This window comes from Rhincodon typus, chromosome 8, assembly GCF_021869965.1.
Source record: "Rhincodon typus isolate 14 chromosome 8, sRhiTyp1.1, whole genome shotgun sequence".
Classification (NCBI taxonomy): domain Eukaryota; kingdom Metazoa; phylum Chordata; class Chondrichthyes; order Orectolobiformes; family Rhincodontidae; genus Rhincodon; species Rhincodon typus.
Window position 1 is genome coordinate 72,998,422 of NC_063339.1, and position 27,093 is coordinate 73,025,514.

Here is a 27,093-nt window from a genome sequence, read left to right on the forward strand (position 1 = left end):
ATGCTGTACATGGCACCACCAGGCTGGGGACGGAGGTTGGAGCTGATGAAGCAGAGCTTCCCCTGCTTGGCAGTGTCTGGGGAGTAGTTCTCTTCAGTGACTCATTGAGGGGACAGCGAAGAGAACTGACACAGTGAACAAGTCAATAAACTTGTTCAGGGAAGGAACCATGTCTTGTCTCCTAACAAGTTGAACATTTCCTTGCATGGAACAGATAGAAAGAGAGGGTAGGAAGAGGAAAGCTCCCTCAGCTACAGGGGAAGTGAGACAAAGAGGGAAGTTTGGATGGAAGATAAATTGGTGAACAAGAGGTGAGAGGGAAAGATACAGGTTTTGAGCAGGCAGTTTAAGTGTAAGGGCTGGCAGAAACAGTATGGTGAAAGGATTTGGGAATGTAATAGGAGTGAGATGGTGGAGGAAAGACATGAAGTGGAGGACAACATGTAAAGGCTGAGGCCATATTTTCCTCACTACCATCAGTCTGACGCATCAGGAAGCTGTTGGTGTCTGCGTTGCCCATAATTCACCATAGTGCCTGCCCCTTGTATCACTGTCCCCAAGCCCTCACTTCCCTCCAGTCTCTACTTTACTGACACAAAGGGAGAAAAGAGAGATTAAGAAAGTATTTTGGATGCTGGAGATCTGAAACAAAAACACAAAATTGCTGGAGAAACTCAGCAGGTCTGGCAGAAATCTGTGAAGAGAAAACAGAGTTAACGTCAGGGACTCTGTTTTCTCTCTACAGATGCGGTCAGACCTGCTGAGTTTCTCCAGCAATTTCTGTTTATGATTAAGTAAAAGGATCTATTTCTGGTCATACCATTAAGCTTGGAAAGAATTGAATACGTGTCATCACAATCAAGCTGACAGCATAGCATGCTTCAATGGCCCAATAACATTTGTGCACTTTTCTGTGTTTGCATAAGTTGGGAAATGGACAATTAAAATGAAACATACCCCATAAGATTTACAAATTGATCATCTGCAGCTAGGTTTACAAACGTTCTTTACAAAGATAAAAATTATTGGAGTAACATCACTTACATCAGACTCCAACAGTACCAATAATCCATATAGTTACTGGGATATTAAAATGCTTTCCTCAATTTAAGGTCTGTGAAGAGACAATTAATCATTATAGGTCAATGTGTGTTCAGTTTTCTAAGGCCTTTTGTAATCTGTTATAAAGCCACATGGAAAAAAGGATTTCAACATCTAGAATGTTTAAAAGCCAATTTAGAGCACTGATCAGTGAAACTGAGTGGTACAGTAATTTAAATTCAATCCAACTCAGATCAAACCCAGATCACATGCTCCTACAACAACATTTGTTTTGATTTTGCCAGCTGACAAAATGCTGAAAGTGATTACGGACTAAACAGACTGGCTAGCTAACAGTGTAAGTGGTCAGGGATCATGCAGATGTCAAATGAAGCTGTATTCTATAAAGAAGGACCTTAAGTAGGAAAGGCAGACTAGGAGCTTTGGTACACACTGCCTTCTTAGTGGAACTATTTAGACTGGATCATTAAGATTACTGATGCTACATTACTGTTTATCTTCTTAAACTGGTGTCCATAATTCCTATAAGTAACAAGTCTTGCTCAGTCAACACCTGTACTCTTTGACTTACATTAGCTCCTGGTCTGGCAACGGCACAATTTTAAAATCCTCACTGTATCTTCAAATTCCTCCATGGTTTTGTCTCTCTTAATCAAGGTAACCTTCAGCCCGAAAACCCCTTAAGACATTAGGGCTCCTACACTTCTGGCGTTTTGCACACACACTGATGATCATCATTCCACCACTGGCAGCTGCACTTTCAGGTGCATTGACCCAAAGTTCTGCAATTTCTTCACCAAATCTGAACTCTCCTTCCTCTTTTCTGGCATACCTTGAAACTTACCTCTTGAACCAAGCTTTTGGTCATCTATCTATCAGATGGCCCATGTCAAATTTTGCTAGGTAGTACACCTGTAAGGAACCTTGGTATATTTTACCAATTCAAGCCACTACATAAATGTAAGTTATTGTTGTGCAAGGCTACAGTTTAATACTCCTCTTCTGAACACTGAAACAATCCATATCCAAGCATCAAGCACTGGTTGAGTGCCAGCACAACGCACCTTCAGAGGTCAGAACGTTAGCGCAACAAATCCTGGAGCATTGGCACAGTGTGCCATGGGGAAGGAGGAGTGCAGCATTAGCACTGCATGTCATCAGGAAAATGTGTTAGCAGTGTGTGTTAAAGGAATGTTCAGGGCTTAAGGAAGGTATTGTTTGGGGTGTAAACTTTGAATACCTTATTTTGTTCAGGACGAGGAGCATCAGCACCATTTGTTACCAAAGACGTCAGGATTGATAGAAATATCTAGTATCAGAGATGTCAGAGGGGTTAACATTATCCCATTGCTTGGACAGGGAGAGAGCTTGGACTAAATGAACTTCAGGCGATCAGTTGGTTTTTTTTGCACTCAATTTGAAGTATGGTTCCTTTAAAACTGCAATATTTGTCCAAGTTTTGTGTAATTATATAATGTAGCACCAGAGCCTTTTGGGCTGCATCTACTTACAGCTTGTGGTTGGGTCAGAAAGAGAGAGATAAATGAAATGAAACAGGAACCACGCACTCCTTCTGGGGCACGGTGAATTTCTACTGACTGACCAAATTCCTTCATATTCCACATCAATTAAGACAAGTGGGGAAACAAATTATAGATGATAACTTGATGGGCTTTTGTGGCACAGTCATAGTTTCCCTACTTCTAAGCCAGGAGGCCCAGGATCAAGTCCCACCTGCTCTAGAAGTGTGTAATAACATCTTTGAACAGGCTGATCAGAAAATATCTATGATGATTAAGACCATCAGACAGAATTAAATTAAATTAACTTAATTAATTTAAATTAAGAAAATAATTTAGAATTAATTTAAATTAAGATGACCAGACAGAATTAAATTTGAGTACAGTAAACGTAGGGCCAGTAGATCTAATGTCTCAGGACAATGTCTGTAATTTTCCACATCTTTGCCATGTTAGTTTGTTTGCTACACTTTGTCCATCAGTCTTTTTATCACTATATTGGTCTATCATTGATCTACTAAAACTTGGGACATTTTGGGCTTTCTCACCAATTCAATCTCCTTCAGAACAACAGAACCACCTGACACGCAAAGGGAATAATAGTAAAAGGAACATCCAGTGTTCATGCTCAAAGAGTTAGGTTGAGTGATTGAGCTGAACAATAATCCCTCACTTGGGTGTCAACTGTGGCTCAGTATTGATATGCTGAACTGAGTCAGAAGGCTTTGTATTCAAGTCTCAATCCAGAAATTTGAGCACATTATCTAGACTGACATTTCAGTGCAGTACTAAGGGAGATGCCGTGAATTACTTAAAAAAGGTACCACTGAAGTTTTTCTTTGTCGTCTCAGGTGGCCATAAAACATCCCATGGCACTTATTTTCAGGAACAGGGAAATTCTCCTCTGCATCATGACCAATATTTATCCTTCAATAACATGGATGATCTATTTATTTAATTCAGTGTTTTTTGAGAGACAATCCTATGCACAATTGCATACAGTAGCAATTACACTTTAAAGTACTTCAACAGCAAAGCACGTTGGAAACCCAAAACTTGCGAAAGGCACTTTGCAAACATAAGTCTTTGCTTTCTTTAATATTTATTCTTTACCTAGCAGGGATCAGCAGCAAACTGACTAAAATCGCCATTGAAAATTCAACCGGTTTGCTAATATCCTTCAAGGAAAAGACATTAGTCCTCAGGCCTACCTGATCTGGCTGAAACACGACAATAGTCCTACACAACATGGTTGAATCTCAACGGCCTTAGAGGAACTAGTTATGGCAATAAGAACTGTCTTGCTAGGGTTACCCACATCCTAACACAAATAAAAATGACAATAATATTAGTTGTCATATTCTTTCATTTGACAGCTTCCCATAAATACTACAAATGAAATCAGAAGTTCACTGTTTGGAGAATCACTGTCACAGGTCTGTATTCCATTACATCATATTCAACATTCCTGAAAGTCTTCCCTCAACCAAGACAATAATTGGAATTGTTGATGCAAAATAATGATTTGCACTTATATTGCCCCTTTCTTGACTTCAGGACATCTCAAAGCTCTCTGCAGTAAATAAAGTGTTGTCTACTCTTGCACACAGTCAACTTGCATACAGCAAGGACCCACGAATAGCAATATCATAATGAACAGATATACTTCAGTGATGTTGGTCGAGATAGGACAAGACACTGAAGACAATCTTCCTTTTCTTCAAAGTAATGTCATGGGACAATTCGCATCCACCCAAGGGTACAGACTGGGCCTCAGTTTAACTTCTCAAATAAAGGGCACTCCCTTAGTCCTGGAATATTAGACACAATTTTTTGCTCCAGATTCTATAATGGACTCATGACCTTCTGAGTCAGAGGTGAAAATGCTACCATTGTACCAAAGTTAAAATAGTAATTAATAATGTGAGTAGCTAAGTCAGCTGAACATTCACTGGAGACCTCTGTAAAACAAGCTTTTCAGTATAATAATACAACTTTACAATGACAGAGTTATGATAAATCAAATGGTTTACATTTCACTGCATAATTCAGATTTCATCTCAACAATAAAACGCTGCTGAAGAGACAGCGTTTTCCAATTGGCAAAGGGAATGCTACTGCTCATTAATATTATAAACTTATGCTCACATACATCCCACATTAAATAATTAATTCAACTATCCGGTAGGCGTAATAAGCTGCAAGTTCTGATCACAAATATTTCACGTAACTATTTTGGTGCATCTGCTTGGTTTGTCAATTAAAGAATTTACTGGAATAGCTCTGTCTTGGTTTTCATTTGAGAACAGTTACTGTGTACAAACCAGGAATTGTGCTATAACTGCACAAAATTCTTTCCACTGCTCTGGTCGTTACCACTATCCCAACACACAAGAGGAAATTCAGTCACACAAAGAGATTAAAATAACGAGGAGCAGGAATTAGGTAGTCTGTTCGTACTTAAAATTGATAAGGCACCAGGAACGATGAGATGTATCCGAGGATATTGTAGGAAGTGAGACTGGAAATTGCTGAGGCACTGGCAACAATCTTTCAATCTCCCCAGACTCAAGGATCATGCCAGAGGCCTGGAGATTTTCAAATGTAACACCCTTGTTTAAAAAAAATTTGTAAGGATAAGCCCACCAATTACAGTCCAGTCAGTTTAATTTCAGTGGTGGCAAAATTTCTTGAAACAATTATTTGGAATAGAAGTAACGGTCACGTAGGAAAAGGTGAGTTAATTAGGAAGGGCTAGTACAGATTTTTAAAGGGAAAAGTGTATATAATTAACTTGGAGGTTTTTGAAGTGGTAACAGAGAAAGTTGGTGAAATTAACGCTGTTTGATGTGGTATACATGGACTTCTAGAAGCCGTTTGATAGAGTATCAAATAGCAGGCCTGTAAGAAAACTTGTAGCTCATGGAATCAACAGAATAGTAGCAACATGGATACAAAACTGGCTGAAGGATAAGAAACAAAAGAGGAAAACTTGCATTGGAGGTCCCCAGGGATCAATCTTGGACCCTTGCATTTCTGATATATATTAATGATCTTGATCTTGGTGTGCAGGGAACAATTTCCAAGTTGTGGATGATGCAAAATTTAGAAGCATTGTAAATTGTGAGGAAGACAAGGTGAAACTCCAAAAGGACATTGATAAGCCAGTGGAGTGGATAAGTTCATGACAGATGAAGTTCAATGCAGAGGTGAGGTGATAGATTTTGGTAGAAAGAACATAGAAATAGAGTATGAAATAAATGGCTCTACCATAAAGGAGACAGACCTAGTATAAATATGCATGTAGTCATGAATGGTGGCTTGAACTAAAAGAAACAGTTAGTAAAGTGTACAGTATCCTCAGTTTTATTAATAGGGCCAGAGATTACAGGAGCAAGGAAGTGATGTTGAACCTGTATAAAACCTGTCACATCTCAGCTGGAATAGTGCATACAGTTCTAAGTGCCATGCTATAGAAAGGACGTGAACTCATTGGAGAAATTAGTCTATGGCAATGGCTCCAGGGATGAGAAACTTCAGCTATTAAGTTAGACTGGAGAAATTGAAGTTTTCCATTTGAGAGGTGACAGTTAAGAGGAGATTTAGTAGTTAGGGATAAATTGTGCCCTCTCATAAAAGTATCAAAAACAAGAAGAAACAACTATAAAGTTACTTGTAAAAATCAAATGTGACATGAGAAAAACACAGTGAATGTTTCATATCTGAAGCATACTGCCTGAAGTCCGGTGGAGGCAGGTTGAATTGAAGCATTCAAGAGGGCATTAAATTATTATTTAAATAGAAACAATATGGAAGGGCATGGGAAAATACAGGATAATGTCACCATATCATAAGTCAGTCAGTTCACTTTGAAGGAGCAGCGCTCCAAAAGCTTGTGATTTCAAATAAACCTGTTACAGTATAAGCTGGTGTTGTGCGACTTCTGGTTTTGTCCATCCCAGTCCAACACTGGCATCTCCACATTAATGAAATAATGCTTGTCCTTTTTGTTAACTCCACCTACCTGCCTTATTTTGTAACCTTTACCTAACAAAAATTTGTCAATTCCAGTTCTGAAAATTTCCATTGCCTCAAAGGCTTTTCTTTCAATTTTAATGTGAAGGAGTGCTACCTGACATCACCTCATTTTAAATCCTGATTGTAAGGCATGGGTCCTCGTTCTAGAATCTCCCACCAAACCCCTTGATTACATTGTTCCTTGGCCTTCCTTAAGCAACCAAATATAGACCGAATCTTTGTAATCTATCCTCATAATTCAACCCGTCACGAACCTCTGGCGCATGGCTAAGTATCTCACATCCAAGCAGCCCCTGACTGTAATGCAGTAATCTCGGAGTAACTTGCAGCCATCCTCGAAAGCATCAACACCAACTTTTAGAACACTACCATTCCCCAGTAGGTCGAGTAAGGTCTTCGGCATCAAGCGACCATCCCTAATCATCTGGGGCATGCGGACAAGAAGACAGAAGCCACTGTAAGAGGCGAGTTGAAGGAGAGACACTGGGTTTGGTTTCCCCTTTATAGAAATCTGAAAAATAATTTCAAGATAGCAAGAGAAATAAACGTAATTGTTGCCAGGGTTAAAGTAAAAGGTTAAAAATTCCAGATAAGGAAATAAAACTAAAAAGAAAATCAGCTAAATAAAGTCTACTTCACTTTTTTTGGAGTGCAATACACCTTAACATTCATCCTAGTAACCTGCATTGTACATGCTTTCAATGTAACAAAATTTTCCAAGGTACTTTACAGAAGCATTGTCAAACAACATTTGACATCAAGTCTCAAGACCACAAAGCTTATTCAATCAGACAGGTGGGTCTGATTGAATGCCCAAAAGGAGGCGAGAGGCATAGAAAGGTTTGGGGAAAGAATGTCAAATTTTAAGGATGACAAAGGTGAAGGTACAGTCACCTAAAGTGGAGTGCAGGGATATGAGCATGTATAAGAGGCCAGAACTGGGAGGAGCACAGGCTTTAGGACTGGGGAAGATAACAGAAATAGGTGTGGGTGAGGCCAAAGGGATTTGGACAATGGGATAAGAAATTTTAAGCTTGAGGTTTTGATAGATTAGGAGTTAGGATAGTTTTACGAACACAGGCTCAAAGGATGAACTGGACTGATGTAAACTAGGGCACAGGCAGCAGAACTTTGAGTGAACAAAGGGTGATACGTCAACCAAGAGAGCATCAGGCTAGTGGAGATAACAAAGAGATCCAGGGGTTTCTGAAAATAAGAGGTTATGAACACAATTATCTTTTATTTAAATACCCTGCAGACTACGTTTTCTAACTGGGCATTTCAACTTTGTTAACGTCAGTGCAGCGCTCTGGTTTAGAGGCAGTGTCTGACATACCATGCTCACTACTCAGCCTATCCTCCCCAAAGCACCTTGCATTCAATAAATGCTGTTCTTGGGGTGCTGTGGTTGCTGCAGGCTGACAGATGGACAGCCAGACACTAGGATGACATGGCTGACTTTTCCCTTTCCCTGGTAAGAAAATATTTCACTTCATCCTAGGGCCTTCCAAAATTGGGTTACAGACTTGAAAACGTGGGGAGAAAGCCTGGGATTTAGCACATGGTTTTGCTGAGGTAAGAGGAAGTTAGGTAAACAAAGGAGAATGTAAAAGAGGTTAAATGAAGTAAGGTGGGGAGAAGTTTGTTAGGAGTATAAATCTGCTAAACTAAACGATTTGTTTTTATACAATTCCATGGATGTCATTTCAGGGTCAAATTAGAAGACACAGTTGGAAGCAATTTACTTCTCTTCAAGAACTAGCCAAGGAGACAGATGGAGTAAGTGGCAAGAAAACTGACTTTATGACAGGACTGAAACCAATGTCTTAGTCTCTCCAACAGTTTGTTCGAGATTATCATTAATCAGTGAAGAAACAAGACAACTTGCATGCAAGTGCAACTCAAAGCATTAGGGTCAAGTCCTCAGCAACACCAGACCACAGGCCTTGGAAAGGCCCATTTTCTAAAGGCAGTGTGCTCTGCAAAATCAAATTACCAACAGTTTAAAATCTACCTGTTTACTGTCCATTTCTGGTAATTTTTTTACAATATTTTGTAGGCATTCAGCAAGACTGATCGTTGGGTTGCACTCTCACCTCTCAAGTTGGAAAGTTTTTGGGGCTTTGAAGCTCACTCGAGAGTTCAGTACAAGAAGGCAGGGCTGAAGTGGCATCCTCTGAATCAGCACTGAACTGAAGCCTTGCGTGTTCTCAGATAGACATGAAAGATCTCTCGGCACTATTAGGGAATTCTCGCTAGCGTCCTAGCCAGTATTTATGACTCAATCAGCATCACTAAAGAATACAAATTTGTAACAGTTTGTGTGCAAATTGATTATTGTTTTCCTATATTCTAACTAGAACTACATTTCGAAAGAAAAATTACTTTCTCCACTATGAAGCATTGCAAAAATGCGGGAGCTGCATTATCAGCTGAGATACAGTCAGTAACACAGAGTGCTGAGGGAAAGTTTTTTTTATCTAAAACATGTTTTTCAGACGTGTTATGACAGCTCTGAAGCAAGTGGGACTTAAACCCTGGCTTCCTGATCCAGAAGTAGAGATACTACCACTGCACCACAAGGGCCCCTGACAGAACGTATTACTGAGTGACAGTGTGAGCGAGCTGGATTGACATCAGTAATTACAGGCAGTAAAACAGGGTGTTGAGGAAGGGGTTACTGAGTGACCGTGTGTGCAGCTGGATTAAAATCAATAGATACATGATCAATAACACAGCTTGCAGGGGGAAAAGGTGACTGGGTGAGTCATGGAACTGGTAATTCTTAAATTTTACCACCTAATTTCAACTAATTCATTTTCTGTCACATATGGAAAGCACGGAGCAACAGAAATCGACAGACATTATCAACACCACTTACCCATTCACAGTCAATTCCTATGAGTGGGTAATTATCCAGTTCTGTCTTCAACAATGGCCAGACTTGCTCCCATTCATCCTCTGACTCCACTATGAAGGCATCTGCAGTCAGCAGTTTTTCCACCAGCAAACCGGGATTGACAAAATCGTCTGTGTTATCTATTTGGCAAGATTCCTCTCCATCACTCTGTGTGATTTTCTCTCTTTCCACACCTTCTTGATTCTGGCTGGCCAGAGCCTTCTTCCATTTGGGACTTTTAAAGGCCTTCCACAAGTACAGGCAGCCTACAGCAGTACCCAGTAATGTGGCTGCTGTCACCGCTAAGGCCTGTGGCCGGGCCATGGTTCACCAGTCTTCCTAAGGATCTTGGTCCATACATTACTCGTCAGGCAGAAGAGGCAGAATGCAGCTTCCTATAGAGCAATGTCCTAAGTCAAAGCTCCAAGCATTCCAAACAAAGCTGACTGATTTACAATTTTCCAAAGAACATCACCATCAGTCTGTAAAATAAAAAATAACTTTAGTTTCCCTTTTGGAGCACTAGAGAATCAGAGGGTCAGTTAGCATTAGCTGGCCTGCAATGCAAAGTGACGCCAACAGTGCAAATTCAATTCCCCACCCTGGCTGAGGTTACTATGAAAGTCCCACCTTCTCTCAATCTTGCCCTTCTTCTGAGGTGTGATGATCCTCAGGTTAAACCACCACCAGTTGTCTGTCTCGGATGAGAGAGCAGCCTATGGTCCACTAGCATTATTCCAACACCTAGTGTCAAGCTAAGTACCGAAGTGATTCCCTGTTGTCTGTACTCAAAAAAGCCCTTACAATCTGTTTTTAAAATCCAGGCAAGTGTACTCTGGTATTCTGTTCTTTTTCCCTTCTTATAATGTTGGTAGCCCTTTGCTAATTACTAAAATAATTCCAGTTCTTGGACTTGCCACTGCTCTTTGCAATATTTTTAGTCACTTTTAATCTAATACTATCCTTAGGTTCCTCGGCAAGTCATGGATGGATCTTGCTGAGTTTTTGTCCTCGAATACAATATGTTATTGGTAAATTTTCTTTAAACACTTCCCACTATTATTTACCCAATTAAACTCTCCCCTCACATTTACATTCCATTATAATCTATTCTTAATGTATGATCACTATTTCCCAACTGATTTTTGATATGAAATTACTAATTAACCCTTCTTCATTGCATGTTACTCCATTTAAAATAGCTACACCCCATCTGTTCAACAACGTATTGTTCTAGGAAAAGGTTATGATAGTATCTTACAAACTCTTTAAGACTTGCTAATTTGATTAATCTAATCGATATAAAGATTTAAATCCCTCAGTTATAACACTGACTTTGTTACAAGCTCCAATTATTTCCTGCATAATACACTACCCAACATTGTAACTACTTTGATGGAGCCTATAAACTACTTGCACCAAAACTTTCTGAATCATCTTATTCCTAATCTCCATTCACACTGATTCTACTTGCTGACCTATTGAGCCAAGATTCTCACTCAATACTGTCCTTATGTCATCTCTGTAAAGGATATTCCTCCTCCTTTGGCTTTCAAAAAATATTGCGTACACTAAAATATCTATTTCCAAAACCTGATCACCTTGCAACTATGTCTTTGTAATGGCAATTAGATTTAAACCATGTACCTCCATTTATATTTGTGGTTCATCCTATTGCATTATTCATGCAATTAATAACCTTTTTATTTTAAACCAACTAGTATAACGAACGGTCATGTACAATTATTGGTAAACTCTACACATTCTGTCCCACTCTGTTTGCCTTTTCCTAAATCCCTGTTCTGTTATCTTATTTTTCTCTTTGGATTTCTAAATTGCCCTTCCCGCGACTCCTTTGGATTAATGTCCTGTCTACAACTCTAGCCACAAAAGTTTGACAGGTCACTGATTCTGGACCGCTTTAAGTGGAGCATCCAAATGGATCTACTCTCACTTAACCTAGTACTAGTGCCAGTGCCCAATGAATCAAAACCTCTTCCCTTTATACCAGTCTTTGAACCGCACAGTTACATTCATAATCTGCTCAATCCTAAACTAATGGGACATAGCAGTGATGATCCAAAGATCATGAAATTTGAAGTTCTGCATTTAATTTGAACCCTAACTCTTCAAATTTAATGGAACACCATTCTTAGTTGCCCATATCATTCATTCCTATATGAGCCACACAACTGGATGCTCCCCTCAATACCTAGTCATAAAGTTGTACAGCCCGGGAACACAGCCTTTGGTCTAACTCGTCCACGCCGGCTAGATATCCTAAATTAATCCAGTCCCATTTGACAGCAATTGGCCCATATCCCTCTAAACCCTTCTTATTCACGTACTCATCCAGATGCCTTTTAAATGTTGTAATTGTACTGTTTTCTCTGCCATCGCATTCCATACGTGCACTACCCTCTACGCGAAAAAGTTGCCGGTTAGGTCCCATTTAAATCTTTCCCCTTTCATCTTAAATCTATGCCCTCTAGTTTTGGATTTCCCTACTCCAGGGGAAAGACCTTGGCTATTCACTTATCTATGGCCCTCATGATTTTATCAACGTTTAAAAGGTTGCCCTTCAGCCTCCAACTCTCAAAGGAAAATAGTCCTAGTCTATTCAGCCTCTCCCTCTACCATCTGTGCCATTGCTTTGCAGCAAGAGTAGTCATACAGACAGGACACAGGACAGGTCATTCGTCCCCTCAATGCGCCACCATTTAAATAAGATCACAGTTGGTCTGATTGTTAGTCTCATACCCCTGATAACCATACGCCACTTCCCATGACAAGAATCTATCCATATCTGCCTTAAAAATATTCAAGGACTCTGCTTCCATTGCCCTTTAAGGAAGAGAGTTTCAAAGACACATGATACGCTGAGAAACTCATTGTCACCTGTATTAAATGAGTAGCCAGATTTCTTTTTGTACAGTAATCTCTCATTCTAGATTCTCCGACAAGAGGTAAACACCCTCTCAACATACATCCTGGCAAAATCTCCCAGGACCTCATGCTTTAGTCATGTTGCCTCCTACTCTTCAAAATGCCAGCATATACAAATCTTCATATGACAATTCACCCATTCTAGATATCAACCCAGTAAATGCTCTCTGAACTGCTTTAAAGGTATTTACTTCCTTAAATAGGATGACCAATATCGTACACAGTTGACCAAATGTGATCTCACCAATGCAGTTTGAGGCAACAGTTCACCAACACCTGCTCAAGGACAATAAATACAAGCCTGTTAGGCAACAGCCATGTCTCGTGAATGAATTAAATAAAAATACAAACTAGCTGTAAATGTATACATTAGCAAAGTTCTCTTGACTTTACTCATGAGTCAAGGGTTGCGCCCTTTTACAGAGCGAGGAGCACAATATGCAACAACAGCTTTGATGACATATTTTTAATCCTGCACCAGGCCTGTAATAGATTCTTCAGGAATTCCAGTTGAGATTGCAGAGAAGTGTTTGTTCTGATTGTATTGCCCTCTTTTACTACCACACTATTATGTAGAATTATGACGACATAGGGGTTGGCGGCGTAGTGGTAATGTCACTGGACTGGCAATCCAAACTCCTAGACTAATGTTCTGAGGACATGGGTTCAAATCGCCCCCATGGCAGATTGTTATTGAATTCAAATTTCACAATCTGGAATAAAAAACCAGTCTAATGATGTAAAAACCCACCTGGTTTTCTATTTGTTCTTTAGGGGAAGAAATCTGCCATCTTTACCTGGTCTGACCTACTTCACACCAACAGCAATGTGGTTGTCTCTCAACTGGGGAAGGAAAATAAATGCTAGCCCAGCCAGCAATGCGCACACTTTATGAACAAATAAAAAATAACTTATTTTCATTCCCTCACTTGAATGACAATCTGCATGGTGGGGCCATAAACAGTATGCTAAACTACCCTGCAGTCCTTTTTCTATCAATTTTAAAATCAGATCGGTCAGGATCTTACTGAATGGCAGAGCAGACTTGAAGGGCCGAATCGACTACTCTTGTAAAAACTGAAAGAGCGGAGGATGCTGGAAATCAGAAACAAAAACAAAAATTGCTGGAAAAGCTCAGCAAGTCTGGCAGCATCGGTGGAGAGAAATAAGAGTTAACGTTTCAGGTCCAGTGACCCTTCCTCAGAACCCCTACTCTTGTTCCTGGTCTGTGTCTTCTCATCCACCCTGCAGTCATTGTGCCCATATAATATTTCTTGTTGACTCATGTTCATATTATCATTTTCCTTTCTCTTTTTCAGTTTCTTTGTCATCCATTGCTGAATTCCAAATGGTTCCAATGTACTGGTTTACTACATATTCTGGCATCCGTATAAGCCACTTCCTTTGATCGAATGCAATCTTTTCTTTTTTTGATAGCCACAGCTGAATCACCTCTGTTGGGTATTTATGCTTTAGAAGAATCTGTTGTAGACGGTGTGGTGTATATGGATTTTAGTAAGGCATTTGATAAGGTTCCACATGGTAGGCTCATTCAGAAAGTAAGGAGGCATGGGATTCAGGGAAATTTGGCTGTCTGGATACAAAACTGGCTGTCCAATAGACGAGGGTGGTAGTAGATGAAAAGTATCCAGCCTGGAGCTCAGTGACCACTGGTGTTCCGCAGGGATCTGTTCTGGGACCTCTCTCTTTGTGATCCTTATAAATGACTTGGATGAGGAAGTGGAAGGGTGAGTTAGTAAGTTTGCTGATGACACGAAGGTTGGTGGAGTTGTGGACAGTGTGGAGGGCTGTTGTAGGTTGCAATGGGACATTGACAGGATGTAGAGCTGGGCAAAGAAGTGGCAGATGGAATTCAACCCAGAAAAATGTGAAGTGATTCATTTGAAAGGTCGAATTTGAATGCAGAATACAGGGTTAATGGCAGGATTCTCGGCAGTGTGGAGGAACAGAGGGATCTTGGGGTCCACCTCCATAATTCCCTCAAAGTTGCTACCCAAGTTGATAGGGTTGTAAAGAAGGCGTATGGTGTGTTGGCTTTCATTGGCAGGGGAATTGAGTTTAAGAGCCGTGAGGTCATGCTACAGCTCTATAAAACCTCTGGTTAGACCACACTTGGAATTTTGTGTTCAGTTCTGGTCACCTCATTATAGGAAAGATGTGGAAGCTTTAGAGAGGATGCAGAGGAGATTTACCAGGATGCTGCCTGGACTTGAGGGCAGGTCTTATCAGGAAAGGTTGAGGGAGCTAGAGCTTTTCTCTTTGGAGCGAAGAAGGATGAGAGGTGACTTGATAGAGGTGTACGCGATGATGAGAGGCATAGATAGAGTGGATAGTCAGAGACTTTTTCCTAGGGCAGAAATAACTATTACTAGGGGGCATAATTTTAAGGTTATTGGAGGAAGGTATAGGGGAGATGTCAGAGGTAGGTTCTTAGCACAGAGAGTGGTGGGCGTGTGGAATGCGCTGCCAGCAGTGGTAGTGGAGTCAGATACTTTTAGAGACTTTTAAGCGACTCTTGGATAGACACGTGGCGTATAGTAAAATGTGGGGTATGCAAGGTAGATTGATTTTAGTAGGATAATAGGTCGGCACAACATCATGGGCCGAAGGGCCTGTACTGTGCTGTGCTGTACTGTTCTATGTTCTAGACCACTTAATACTTCTTTAAATACTAGCCATTGGCTGTCTACCATCTAATCTTTTAGCATATCTTCCAAACCACCACAGCCAACTTGCCTATCAACCATTCAGTTTCCTGCAATAGGGTTGGATCTTGTTCAGATTTAAGACCTGAGTCTCAGAATAAACTATATGACATTCAAACAAAGTGAAATCCTACCATAACATGGTCACTATTTCTCAAATGCTCCTTAATTAGCCTTTTCCTGTTACATAATGCAAACTTTAAAATAGCCCAATTATTAATTGATTCTTCAGTGAACTGCTCCAGAAACCTATCTTGAACAAATTCATCCTCCACAGCGTTAACACTGATTATGTTTTTCGAGGGTACATGCAATTCAAAGCTGCCCATTATTACTGTATCACCACCATCACATGCATCTCTAATTTCCGGATTTATACTGTGCCCACAACTACATGACAGTTTGGTGGCTCAGAAACAAGTGCCACTAAATGTTTGCTATCCCTTGCTCTACGCAAAAAACACTTGATCCTTCAACTGAGGATTTGCTCTCCTACTGATCTCTAGCCCTTTCTCTCCACCGCTCCCCTTCCCTCCATTTATCCTGCTCTCCAAAACTCCAACATTTCGTGTCCCTCTCCAGTCTTATACTCCATTCGTCCATCCTACCTTTCCTCATTCCCTATAATTACCACATTCCTCCTCCCTCATCCCTCCTATTCCCTCTAATCTCTCCATTTTGCTTTGATCCCCTTTATTCCCCACTTCCCCCACATCCCCTCCAATCTCTTCATTTCCCCCAACCCCCACATCCCCTCTAATCTCCCCATTTCTCCTAACCCTCGCATCCCCCTCAACTCCACATCCTCTCTAATCTCTCCATTCCCCCTAACGCCCACAACCTCTGTATTCCCCCACATTCCCTCTGATCTCTCCATTTCCACCTAACCCCCACACACCCTCTAATCTCTCCATTTCCCTCTAATCCCGTTTATTCACCATTTGCCCCATCCCCACACTCGCTCTAATCTCTCCAATTCCCCAACCCGCTTTATTCCCCATTTCCCCCTAGCCCCCACATTCTCTCTGATCTCCCCATTTGCCCCTCGCCCCCACATTCCCTCTGATCTCCCCATTTCCCCCTAGCCCCCACATTCCCTCTGATCTCCCCATTTCTCCCTAGCCCCCACATTCCCTCTGATCTCCCCATTTGCCCCTAGCCCCCACATTCCCTCTGATCTCCCCATTTCCCGCCCCCCCAGCCCCATGCTTTATCCCCTCTGTTCTCCCTCCTCTACCTGAGCCTCTCGTGCTGCTGTTGTTGAACAAAGACACGGTGCTGGCGGCAGGATCGGCGTCCTACCGACGGGCTCTCTCAGTCCTCCCAGAACCTCACATGGACCTCCCAGCACTGCACATGCGCAGAGCTCTCAGTCAGCCGACGCGGGCGGTTAAGGTCCGAGTATTTTGTTTATAGTCCACTTTGTCCCGTTCGCCTCCGGTTATGTACGTCGTTAATTTTTTATAGTTTTCTTTTCCACTGCTTTAAAATTTCACGAGCTGATCATTCCTGAATTAGGTTTGGGGACATGATCCCAGGGAGAACAAGATCCCAGAGAGTGATCCTGGAGAGGACATGATCCCGGAGAGTGATCCCAGGGAGAACAAGATCGTAGAGAGTGATCCCGGAGAGAACAATCCCAAGGACAACATGATCCCAGAGGGTGATCCCAGGGACAACATGATCCCAGAGAAGGGTCCCAGAGAGAGCTCAATCCCAGAGAGTGATCCCAGGGAGAACAAGATCCTAGGGAGTGATCCTGGAAAAACACGATCCTGAAGAGAACATGATGTCAGACAGGGATCCTGGAGAGAACATGATCCCAAAGGGTGATCCCAGGGAAAACAAGATCTCAGGTAGTGATCCAGGACGGGCACGATCCCAGACAGTGATTTGAGAGAACACATGAGTTGTTGCATTTTAGCAGGGGAAACCAGGCCGAACTTATACACTTAGTGGTAGGAACCTGGGGAGTGTTGCTGAAGAAAGAGACCTTCGAGTGAGATTCATTGTTCCTTGAGCGTGGAGTGGCAGGCAGACAATGTAGTTCAGAAGGCATTTGGTAAGAACATTGAGTATAGGAAGTGGGACATCATGTTGCAGCTGTACAGGTCATTGGTTAGGCCACTTCTAGAAACTGCAAACAATTCTGGCTGCCATTCTATAGGAAGGATGGTATTAAATTTGAAAGGCTGCAGAAAAGATTTACAAGGATGTTACTGGGATGGGAGGGTTTGAGGTATAAGGAGACGCTGAATAGGCAGGGTCTTCTTTCCCTGTAATGTCAGGTGCTGAAAGTGACATTATAGCAGTTTATAAAATCATGAGGGGCATGGATAGAGTGAATAGCCAACGTCTTTTTTCCTCGGGTGGGGGAGTCCAAAACTAGAGGGAATAGGGTAGAGGTGAGAGGGGAGAGATTTAGAAAGGACCTGAGGGGTAACTTTTTTTACACAGAGAGTTGCGTGTTTGGAATGATCTGCCAGCGTAAGTGGTGGAGGTGAGTACAATGCAACATTTAAAAGGCATCTGGATGGGTATATGAATAGGAAGGGTTTAGGGGGATATGGGCCAAATGCTGGCAAAAGGGACTAGGTGAGATTGGGATGTCTGGTTGGTGTGGACGACTTGAACCAAAGGGTCTCTTTCCCTGCTGTATGACTCTCTGATTCTAACAATCTCCTGGAGAGAGTATGATCCCTAACCATGATTCCAGAAAGAACACAATTCCACATCATGATCCCTGAGAAAACATGACACCACATAGCGATCCCAGGTACACCATTATCTGATCCTAGATAACATAATACCAAATAGTGATCCCAGACAGAGCACAAATCCTAGTCATGGCACAGATTATAAGAGCAGGGAGGTTTTGCTGGAACTGTACAAAATTTTGGTTAGGCAAACGATTCTAAAAGGAAGGTCACTGGACTTGAAACATTAACTGCTTTCTCTCCATGGATGCTGCCAGACCTATTAAAGTTCTCCAGCAATTTCTGTTTTTCTTTCAGATCTTCAACATCTGCAGTTCTTTGTTTGATTTGAGAATAAAATCAGTGATAGAGAGCTGGCAAAGAATCGCCCTGTCTTTGTGCCATCTTGAATCTGACTGGAATACTGTGTGCAGTTCTGTCACCGCACCATAGGACAAATGTGATTGCACTACAATGGGTGCAGAGGAGATGCATGGGTTGGAGCATTTTAACTATGAAGAGAGGCTGGATAAACTTATGTTGTTTTCTTTAGAGCAGAGAAGGCTGTGAGGGGACCTGATTAAAGAGTATGAGGGGCATGGACAGGGTGGATGGAAAGCAACTGTTCCCCTTAGTTGAAGGGTCAGTAATGAGAGGGCATAATTTTAAGATTCAGGGTAGGAAATTTAGAGGGAATTTGAGGAATAATACTTTCTCCCAGATGGTGGTAGGAGAATGGTGGAGGTGGGAGACCTCATAACCTTCAACAAGTAAAAAGTGGATGAGTACTTGAAATGTCATAACATTCAAAGCTATGGGGGAAGTACTGGAAAGTGGAACTATTGTAGATAGATCAGCGCAAACTCAATAGGACGATGGGCTTTTTCTGTGCTCTGACAAATCCAAAACAGTGAAACCAGGTATTAGATACCCACATAGTGATCCCAGACAAAACACAATCTCACAATGATACCAAAGGGGACATATTTCCAGACAGCAATCCAGGGAGAATACAATCCCAGCCAGTGGTCCCAGTGAGAACTGTTCATAGCCACAATGAAGAGGGTTCATGGCTCCTAAATGGGCCAGATCTCTGCCCTTCTAAACTACAGGGGAATCAATGGCTGCTGGTATTATCACGAGACTATTCATCCAGAGACCCAGGTAATTTTCTGAGGAACTCACACTAAGGCAGATAGTGAAGTTTGAATTCAATAAAGTACCTGGAATTAACAGTATAATGATGACTATAAAACCATCAGAGTGAAACTCAGCCGGTCTGGCAGCATCAGTGGAGAGAAAGCAGAGTCACCGTTTCAGGCCCAGTGACCTTCAGAAGATTCAAAGCAATTTCTGTTTCATGTTTATAGTATCTCTAGCTTTTTTCTTCTTTTTTGTTAAAATAAAGCCATTGTTTTCTATAAGAAAAACCATCTAGTCCTTACCTGATCTGGACTACCTGTGAGTCAAGACCCACAGTAATGTGGTTGACTCTTGACTGCCTTCTGGGCAATTAAGGATGGGCAATAAATGCTGGTCTAACTAATGATGCTCATATCCTATTAATAAATAAAATAAAAATTCTCAAGCACCTTCATGTAATCTGACCTGTAGACTACTCCACAATGGCCTTTCTTTCTCCTATCTTCGTGGATTTAGTGCCCACTGATTGTATGATGCTTCCATGATCGCAATGCCCCCTGTTTAAAGAAAGATCTTGCGAGATTTTCAGTTTTTAGTTTCTCATGTGAAGAAGAAAATGTAAATTAACTTGGTACCCATATTGCTATCACTTATGATGTAAGATGTATAATTTAACAATATATTAATATCAATTATATTTGAATTTTGAACTACTGGCATTTGATTTTTCAGTAGGTTAACAATTAGCTAGAAAGTATCTCTGTCACTGTAGTAATTTTGTTTTAAAAGCAGTACAAGGGGAAAGAGAGCTTGTCTTGTATGCACTGGGTGAGTTTTACGACCAAAGTAATACAGTTGTGCATTAGGCATTCAGTATAGAAGTTCAGGAATGGATATTTTTTACTTTTAGCGGGGGGGAAGTAGCCATCGCTTGAAAAAAATTGGCGTTTCTGTTTTGTAGAAGTCTTGTCTAAAGCTGGATGTATAAAACAACTGCTCCTGAGAAAGGGAGACAGTATAGAACTGCTAAGAAATTGGTTACCTCCATGTAAGGAGTTTTGTTTTAAAGTTCCAGGCCAGAAGTATTTGGTTAAAGCGCAAACAGATAATTTGAAAGTTTTTGAGTTGATTTGTAGCTCGGGCTGTGGATGAGGTTGTAGACTTGCTCACCAAGCCCTTGTGTTTGATCGCAGACGTTTTCTCACCCTGCTAGGTAACATCGTCAGTGCGCCTCCGGTGAAGCATTGGTGTTCTGTCCCGCTTGTTATTAAATGCCTCAATTTGCTGGGATGGTTGGCATCACTTGCGGTTTTGTTTTTCAGTGGGATAATTTGAGGCTGATAAAGTCTACACTCAGTTGTATGAAGGTTCAAAAGAGAAGTGATCAGATTCTCCAAACTGGTTATTGAAGCCAAAGCTAAGTCAAACCCTCTGTATTATAGAGAATTCTCTCTAGTGTTGTAACAAGTTGGATTAAAGGGATTGTAGTTTCTGTGTTTCAAAATCTTTAACCACATTTTCTACATTTCCTGGATATATTTTTCTGCAGTGTGGACTTCCAAGAGACATGTACAGTAGTGACTTATGCATAATTAAGTCAATGCTGGGGAGTGTTGCTGAACAAAGAGACCTTGGAGTGCAGGTTCATAGTTCCTTGAAATTGGAGTTGTAGGTAGACAGGATAGTGAAGAAGGTGTTTGGTATGCTTGTCTTTATTGGTCAGTGCATTGAATATAGGAGTTAGGAGGTCATGTTGCCACTATACAGGACATTGGTTAGGCCGCTTTTGGAATACTGCATTCAGTTCTGGTCACCCTGCTATAGGAAGGATGTTGTGAAACTTGGAAGGGTTCAGAAAAGATTTACAAGGATCTTGCCGGGATCGGAGCATTTGAGTTATAGGGAGAGGCTGAATAGGCTGGGGCTATTTTCCCTGGACCGTCAGAGGCTGAGGGGTGGATGACCTTATAAAAGTTTATAAAATCATGCAGGACATGGATAGGGTGAATAGCCAAGGGTAGGAGAGTCCAAAACTAGACAGTATAGGTTTAAGGTGAGAGGGGAAAGAATTAAAAGGGACCTAAGGGGCAACTTTTACACGCAGAACGTGGTGCGTGTATGAAACAAGCTGCTCAAGGAAGTGGTTGAGGCTGGTACAATTACAATATTTAAAAGGCATCTGAATGTGTACATGCATAGGAAGTGTTTCGAGGGACATGGGCCAAATGCTGGCAATTGGAACTATATTAGTTTAGGATATTTGGTCAGCATGGACGAGTTGGACCAAAGGATCTGTTTCAATGCTATAGTGCTCCATGACTCTAATACAGCAGCATGTTAATCAGCATGCCCAGGACATCCAAGTGGCTGTGCCACATTGCTTGTGTTATATGTAAATAATTTAGTTTATTCTATTTTGTCTTCTTTTCCTTTTCATAATAAAATTCTGTTTTACTGATAAAATTACATCTGCAGCATCACGAGCTTGTGTTTCAGTGAAAGATTAATTAATCTACCAAAATAAAAGATATGATCTGTCAAGCCTAATTTCAGAATGGGATCTGACTTGGCCAGTAATAAAATCAATTGTGAACATAGAGGTTGATAACCAGGGACTGGTGAAATTATCTTCTTCTACATATATCCCAATGTAAAATCCCTCTGTCATAAGGTCAGAAGAGGAGATGGTCTCTGATGATTGCACAATGTTCAGCTTTATTTGTGATTCATCAGGTACTGAAGCTGTTCATGTCCAAATGCATCAGGATCTGGTCAATATCCAAACTCGGGCAGACAAGTGGCAAAACATTCAATGCCACTACCACTGCTAAATCTCCCACTATCAAAAACCTTGAGGAGTTACCATTGACCAGAAACTGAACTGAACTAGCCAGAAGAATACTGTGGCTACAAGAGCAGGTCAGAGCCTAGGAAATCTGTGGTAAGTAACTCATCTTCTTCCAACTTCCTGAAGCCCGATTACCAGCAAGAAAGCACAATTCAGAAGTGTGATGGAGTACTATTCAAGTGTCTGGATAAGTGTAGCTCCAAAAGCACTCAAGAAGCTTAACACCACCCAGGACAAAGCAGATATTCACTCTCTTCACCACTGACACACAGTGGCAGCAGTGTGTACAATCTACAAGATGCACTGCAGAAATTCACCAGGGCTCCTTATACAGATACTTTAAAACACACTACCACAACCATGAAGAAGAACAAGAACAGCAAATACATGTTAACACCACCACCTGCAAGATCTCCTGTAAGCCATTTGCCATCCCGACTTGGCAATGTATCACTGTTCATTCAGCGTTGCTGGATCAAAATCCTGGAACTGTCCCTACTGTCATTTTGAGTCTACCTACAGTACGTGGACTGCGGAGGTTCAAGAATGGTCCATCCAGCAACATTCACAACCCGAATGAATAATAGAGTCAGCATAGCTTTGTCATGGAGTGGGGTCCATTCCTTACAAATCTTTGAGAAGTCTTTGAGGAGGTCATGAGCAAGTTAGACAAAGAAGCCAGTGAACATGAACCATTTGGATTTCCCGAAGGCCTTTGACAAAGTGCCACACAGAAGACTAAATAAGAGCTCCTGCTGTTAGGGGCAAGGCACTGGCAGGGATTGGCTGACTGGCAGAAAACAGAGAGTAGGGATAAAGGGGTCTTTTTCAGAATGGCAGCTGGTGACTAGTGGAGCTCTACAGGGGTCCGTGCCAAGACCGCAATTATTCACGGTACACATTAGCAATCTGGACGCAGGAACTGAGGATGTTGTTGCTAAGTTTGCAGATGACGCAAAAATAGGTGGAAGGACAGGTAGTTTGGGGGAGCAGGCAGGCTGCAGAAGGACTTGGACAGGCTAGGAGAGTGGAGAAAGAAGTGGCAGATAAAATACAATGTGGGAAAGTGGAAGAATAGTTCTTTGACTATTTTCTAAATGGGGAAAAGCTTTGGAAAGCTGACGTACAAAGAGATTTGGGAATCCTAGTTCAAGATTCTCTTAAGGTTAACACATGGGTTGAGTTGGCATTGTGGGAATGGGGATAGATCATAGTTCACTGTAAAGCTTTACACCTACAGGGAAGGTCAGGATTCAAATGCTAGCTGTGGAAGTGAACAGGCACTATCCCCTAACTATACCAGTCAATGCTTTCATAGAGGTGAGATCTATACACTTTCACTACTCTAGGCAAATATTACCTACTTGTATGTACAAAGTAGACCTGTGTATTTCTTTATTGCAGTAAGTTACATATGGGGCCGGGTTTTTCCAGGAGTGGCAGTCAGAGCCAGATTGTCATTCCACTGACATTTTTCCATTAAAACAGCTCCACATTTCTAGATGGACATTATGATCAGGGGGCTCCTTCAGAAATGTGGAGCATACCTTAGATCTAACGGGTTCCTCGTTGTACAGCACAGTTATAGAGTCATAGGTCTGTACAGCACGGAAACAGACCCTTCGGTCCGTACAGCACGGAAACAGACCCTTTGGTCCAACTTGTCCATGCTGAGCAGATATCCTGAATAAATTAGTCCCAATTGCCAGCATTTGGCCCATATCCCTCTAAACGCTTCCTACTCATATACCCATCCACATGCCTTTTATATGTTGCAATTGTACCAGCCTCCACCACTTCTTTTGGCAGCTTATTCCAGACACTCACGAGCCTCTGTGTAAAAAAGTTGCCCCTTAGGTCCCTTGTAAATCTTTCCCCTCTCACCTTAAACCTATGTCGTCCAATTTTGGACTCCCCCCATCCTGGGGAAAAAAACTTTGGCTATTCACCCTATTCACGCCCCTCATGACTTTATAGACCTCTATGGTCACCTCTCAGCCTCCGATGCTCCAAAAATAGCCCTTGCCTATTCAGCCTCTCCCGATTACTCAAACCTTCCAACCCTGGCAACATCCTCGTAAATCTTTTCTGAACCCTTCCAAGTTTCACAACATCCTTCCTACAGCAGGGAGACCAGAATTGAACACAGTATTCCAAAAGTGGCCTAACCAGTGTCCTGTACAGCTACAACGTAAACTCCCAACTCTTGTACTCAATGCCCTGACCAATAAAGGCAGACATACCAAATGCCTTCTTCGCTATCCTATCTACCTGCGACTCCACTTTCAAGGAACTATGAACCTGCACTCCAAAGTTTCTTTTTTCAGCAACACTCCCCAGGAATTTACCATTAAATGTATGAGTCCTGCCCTAATTTGCCTTTCCAAAATGCAGCACCTCACAATTCTATAAATTAAACTCCATCTGTCACTCCTCGGCCCATTGGCCCATCTGAGCAAGATCCCATAGTACTCTGAGGTGACATTCTTCACTGTCCACTACACCTCCAATTTTGGTGTCATCTGCAAACTTACTAACCACACCTCCTATGTTTACATCCAAATCATTTATATAAATGACAAAAAGCAGTGGGCGCAGCACCGATCCTTGTGGCACACTGCTGGTCACAGGCCTCAAGTCTAAAAAGCAACCCTCCACCACCACCCTCTGTCTCCTACCTTCGAGCCAGTTCTGTATCTAAATGGCTAGTTCTTCCTGTATTCCATGAGATCTAACCTTGCTAACCAGTCTACTATGAGGCACCTTGTCAAACACCTTACTGAAGTCCATACAGATCACATCCACCACTCTGCCCTCATCAATCCTGTTTGTTACTTCTTCAAAAAACACATAAAGTTAGTGAGTCACGATTTCCCATGCCCAAAGCCATGTTGACTATCCCTAATCAGACCTTGCTTTTCCAAATACATGTAAATGTTGTCCCTCAGGATTCCCTCCAACAACCTGCCCACCACCAATGTCAGGCTCACTGGTCTATGGCTACCTGGCTTTTCTTTACCACCTTTCTTAAATAGTGACACCACATTAGCCAACCAACAGTCTTCCGGCACCTCACCTGTGGCTATTGATGATATAAATATCTCAGCAAGGGGCTCAACAATCACTTTCCTAGCTTCCCATAGTTCTAGGGTACACCTGATTGAGTCTCAGGGATTTATCCACCTTTATGTGTTTTAAGATGTCCAGCACCTCTTTCTCTGTAATATGTACATTTCCAAGATGTCATTATTTATTTCTGCAAGTTCTCTATCTTCCATATCCTTCTTCACAGTAAATGCTGATGCAAAATACTAGTTTAGTATCTCTCCCCACCTCCTGTGGTTCCACACATAGGCGGCCTTGCTGATCTTTAAGGGGCTCTATTCTCTCCCTAGTTATTCTTTTGTTCTTAATGCATTTGTAGAATCCCTTTGGATTCTCCTTAACCCTATTTGCCAAAGCTATCTCATGTTCCCTTTTTGCCCTCCTGATTTCCCTCTTAAGTATAGTCCTACTACCTTTATAATCTTAGATAACAAGGTGTAGAGCTGGATGAACACAGCAGACCAAGCAGCATCAGAGGAGCAGAAGGCTGACGTTTCGGGCCTAGACCCTTAATCTTCTAGGGATTCACTCAATTCTTGCTGTCTATAGTTGACGGTATGTAAACCACACCACCTCTTTCACAGCAGTAATTGCAGTATTTTGTAATTTAAATGTCCAGAGCACAGGCAGCTATTGTGACAGTACCTGTGAAAGGGCAAGTATAGAGGGTAAGTATGGGCTCAGGGTGCCAGTAAGTGGTAATGTTAGGTGGGTGGGATGGAGTGTTATGTCTGGGCAAGGGAAGACCATGTGTCAGGTCCTGGGGAGGGAAGTGTGTGTGTTTAAGTCTTCCGGGGGATGTGTAGTTTGTGGCGTGGGGGTTAATGCTTAATACTTAGCCAGGGGTTTGAAGAAGATTTTTAATCTTCCTACTTTCCTTGGTAACTTAACTGCAGCAGAACCCTCTAAGTCTTCACTTTTAAAGGATATTTCCAGATGGTTCTGGACACAATAGAATTGCCCACTGAAATCGCGAATTTCCTGTGTCATTCCATTGCTATGTCGAGATTTTCGCATGCACATTGCAGAGATGACTATCTGGCCATTGGAAAACCCAGACCTTGGTGTTGAACTGAAAAGGCAATGTGTGTCCATCTAGATAGCTGTCAACCAAATAACAGTTGTTGCACTCGGGAGTCAAAAGGTTTTGGGTTCAATAAATAATTAAGGCTGACATAACAGTGACTGGGGTGCACTGTGAAAAATATAATTTCTCAGGTGAAATGTTGTGGCATCTCTACTGCTCTCAGGTGTATGTAAAAGATCCTGTGACCTGGTCAATACTTATACCTTAGCCACCAACTAGAACTGATTCTCTGAACATTTATTTCATTCTTGTTTCTGGAGATCCTACTGTTTACAAATTGGCAGTTATGCTTTCTCCAACAGACTGGAAGGTTTGCATTATAAGGAGAGGTTGGATAGCCTGGAACATTTTTCCATAGACCTTATAGAGGTTTATAAAATCATGAAGGGCATACATAAAGTGGATATCCAAGGTCTTTTCCCCAGGGTCGGGAAGTCCAAAACTAGAGGGCTTAGGGTTTAAGGTGACAGGGGAAACATTTAAAAGGGATCTGAGGGGCAACTTTTTCACATAGTGGGTGTTGCGTATATGGTAGAGGCTGGTACAACCACAATATTCAAAACATTTGGATGTACACATGGATAGGAAACGTTTAGAGGAAGATGGGCCAAGTGCAGGCAAGTGGAACTTGTGCATGGATGAGTTGGGTCAAAGAACCTGATTCCATGCTAAATGTGTTTATGACTCTATAAAGTAATTGTGCTTCAGGAATTACTAAATTGTTTGTAAAGTGCTTCAGAGAACCCAAGGTCATGAAGAGTGTTTTGTAAATCCAAATGCTTCCTTTCTATGACTTTGTGAACGCTGATAAAATATACTCTCATGCAATTAATTTACTGATTGAGTTATGGTTACCAGAACAATCTTACATAGAGGATCACGCTGGATAGAAATGGACCAAAGATAACTGATCACCTCTACCATGATTAGCAACACAGGTAGATTTTTATAATAGAGATAACAAGGTGTAGAGGTGGATGAACACAGCAGGCCAAGCAGCATCAGAGGAGCAGGAAGGCTGAC

The 27,093-nt window shown here is 41.6% G+C and overlaps 1 protein-coding gene and 1 long non-coding RNA gene across 7 annotated transcripts in view; one reads left to right on the top strand and one right to left on the bottom strand.

Moving 5' to 3' along the window:
• Positions 1–16,526, bottom strand: part of exd2 (exonuclease 3'-5' domain containing 2) — a 42,147-nt gene extending 25,621 nt beyond the window's left edge. For 2 of the 5 annotated variants that reach the window (XM_048600227.1, XM_048600224.1), the window contains exons 1-3: positions 10,150–12,061; positions 9,502–10,001; positions 6,875–7,131 (exon numbers count right to left, since the gene is read on the bottom strand). In XM_048600227.1, coding sequence (XP_048456184.1) covers positions 6,875–7,131; positions 9,502–9,843 — 599 coding nt within the window. In that variant the 5' untranslated portion in view covers positions 9,844–10,001; positions 10,150–12,061. Of the gene's footprint in view, positions 1–6,874; positions 7,132–9,501; positions 10,002–10,149; positions 12,062–13,493; positions 14,564–15,325; positions 15,867–16,428 lie in introns of those variants that run through there. The other 3 variants (XM_020519595.2, XM_048600226.1, XM_048600225.1) reach the window with 3 other exon arrangements.
• Positions 16,527–16,555: 29 nt separating this feature from the next.
• Positions 16,556–27,093, top strand: part of LOC125483691 — a 12,221-nt gene continuing 1,683 nt past the window's right edge. The window contains exon 1 of one of the 2 annotated variants that reach the window (XR_007262640.1): positions 16,556–16,586. This is a non-coding gene — a long non-coding RNA (uncharacterized LOC125483691). Of the gene's footprint in view, positions 16,637–27,093 lie in introns of both variants that reach the window. The other variant, XR_007262639.1, reaches the window with a different exon arrangement.